Below are 2,331 nucleotides of genomic sequence, written 5' to 3' on the forward strand. Positions count from 1 at the left end.
ACCGTCCCGGGGAGGGGAACCAAGGGACTGGAGTCCCGCTCGGCGTTCCTGTCCCCTCGACGAGGCGCCGGCAGTTCTGCCGTCGGAGCCGCCGCACTTTCTCTCGCTATACGTACACCTGAAAATATTCATGCGCTCTATAGAAATATCGCTGCATTATTTATCGTACTGGGTTAGGCTACGATGATACTTTCTACTGCATGAATTATTAAAAAAAACCATCTTGCGTTACAAAAATAAATCCAAGACTCAAGCGGAACTTCAGTGTCCATATGTCAAAAATTTATTTATCTCAAACTGTGCATAATGGAGTAAAAACTTAACTTGAATATGTACCTGTTATAAGGATGGTATTAGTTCAAATATATACATGGACTGCCGGCAGACTGATTTCAAATAATACAGAGCCGAATCTTTAAAATACAACTACGGAAAATGAGAAAAAAAAAAAAAAGAACTTAAAATATCATCACAATAAATTTACAGAAATATTACAAACCATAAGAAAATATTTCAAACACAGTAATTTCAGGTTGGTATTTTTTCTTTTTTTTTTTTTTTTTCCCTTTTCTTTGAACAGGATGAAGTCTGGAAACAAAAAGTTATTATAAATTAACAAACGGCGTGGGAACCTGCATGGCAATTTTTGCTTTTTAACAAGAAGTAAAAAAAAAAAAAATTTAGTACAATCTAAATGTTTGCCCTTTTACAGCAAACCAAGTCCATGGTTCGCAAGTACTCATCCTACTTTTTTGTCTTTTGTACAATTTCTAAAACAGTTTAAAATGTCCAAATGCTGTAAAATAATTTCATCTCCTCTCGCAGCTGCTATAAATTCAGCTGCCAAAGCCACAACGCTCCAAGTAGACTCTATTTTTTAAAAATAATTGGCAAATTCGCGCGTTTGGTGTTTTTTTTCCCCTTCTCTCAGTATTACCAATGGACATTCTGATTGCCATGTTTCTTTTGATAAATACTGTACAAAAGTTGCCTGCAAATATTAAAACATTTTCCTCTTCGCTCTTTGAGTCTAGCTCTAAATATTATTGGTAAAGACTTTTGCAAACTTTCCGCAAAGTTCCTACCGTTTTCACTAGAACTTTTTAAAAGTTTTGTGTAGTTGCTTCCCCTCCGAGATCTATACAAGTTCCTTGTCGGTTTAATTTCTGCTCCCCCACCCCCCCGCCCCGAGTTTTCTCTGTACAAAAATAGTCAAAAAAAAAAAAAAACAGTCCAGAATTTCTAATAAAAGTTTTTTTGTTGTTTGTTTTGTTTAGTTTTCCTTCCCCCCCGCCCCCCCCTCCGGCCCCTTTGTCTTACATATGTGATAGAGGGAGTGTGCCATTAATGGCTGGGCCAGGAACAGGTGCACTCTGGTAGTGTTGGGACATATGAAGTCTGCTTGGGGCAGCTGGTTCTGGTACTTCAGCACCTGGTAGATACATGCTGATCATGTCCCGGAGGTCCCCAGCTTGGCAAGGAGCCCTGGAATGAGACGAGGAAGTGACTACGGGGGGACTGGAGCTGGATTCCGTCTTGACCACCGAGCCCATGGAGCCCAGGGCCATGCCCGGGGTCCCTTGCTGGGAGTAGGACATGCTGTAGGTGGGCGATCCGTTCATGTACGTCTGGGAGCTGGTCATGGAAACGCTCACGTCGTAGCGGTGCATGGGCTGCATCTGCGCCGCGTTGTGCGCGTTCAAGCCCGGGTGCTGCGGGTAGCCGAGCTGCTCTTGCATCATCCCATAGCCTCCGTTGGTCCAGCCGTTCATGTGCGCGTAACTGTCCATCCTCTGGTTCACCCCAGCTCCCAAGGTGGCCCCAACCCCTACCCCAGTCGTCATGGTATTGGTGCCCGGTGCCAGCAAGCCCCCCGGCAACGTGTACTTATCCTTCTTCATGAGGGTCTTGGTTTTCCTCCGGGGTCGGTATTTATAATCCGGGTGCTCCTTCATGTGCAGAGCCCTGAGCCGCTTGGCTTCGTCAATGAAGGGTCTCTTTTCCGCCTCGGATAAAAGTTTCCACTCCGCCCCGAGCCGCTTGCTGATCTCGGAGTTGTGCATCTTGGGGTTCTCCTGGGCCATTTTCCGCCGCTGGCCGCGGGACCACACCATGAACGCGTTCATCGGGCGCTTGACCCGGTCCGGGCTGTTCTTCTGGTTGTTGGCGGCCGCGTTGGAGTTGCCTGTGCCTCCCCCCGAAGTTTGCTGGGGGGCGGGAGGTTTCAGCTCGGTTTCCATCATGTTGTACATTCAAACTACTTTCGCCTGGAACCAGCCTTCAGCAGAGAAACGAGGAGCAGCCGCAGCGAAGTCCCAAGCCGGACTTTTT

General features: G+C 46.4%; 1 protein-coding gene across 1 annotated transcript; it reads right to left on the reverse strand.

The window, feature by feature from the left end:
• Window positions 1-1,316: 1,316 nt before the first annotated feature.
• On the reverse strand, window positions 1,317-2,322 carry SOX2 (SRY (sex determining region Y)-box 2). The gene has a single exon (XM_010289584.1). The coding sequence runs from the start codon at window positions 2,250-2,252 to the stop codon at window positions 1,317-1,319; it is 936 nt and encodes a 311-aa protein (XP_010287886.1). The 5' UTR covers window positions 2,253-2,322.
• Between the last annotated feature and the right edge of the window lie 9 nt (window positions 2,323-2,331).

This window comes from Phaethon lepturus, unplaced genomic scaffold (genome assembly GCF_000687285.1).
Source record: "Phaethon lepturus isolate BGI_N335 unplaced genomic scaffold, ASM68728v1 scaffold24016, whole genome shotgun sequence".
Lineage (NCBI taxonomy): Eukaryota > Metazoa > Chordata > Aves > Phaethontiformes > Phaethontidae > Phaethon > Phaethon lepturus.

What these genes read in the sequence shown, in the direction of transcription:
- SOX2 (XM_010289584.1), bottom strand. Translation starts at nt 2,252, where the DNA reads ATGTACAACATGATGGAAACCGAGCTGAAACCTCCCGCCCCCCAGCAA.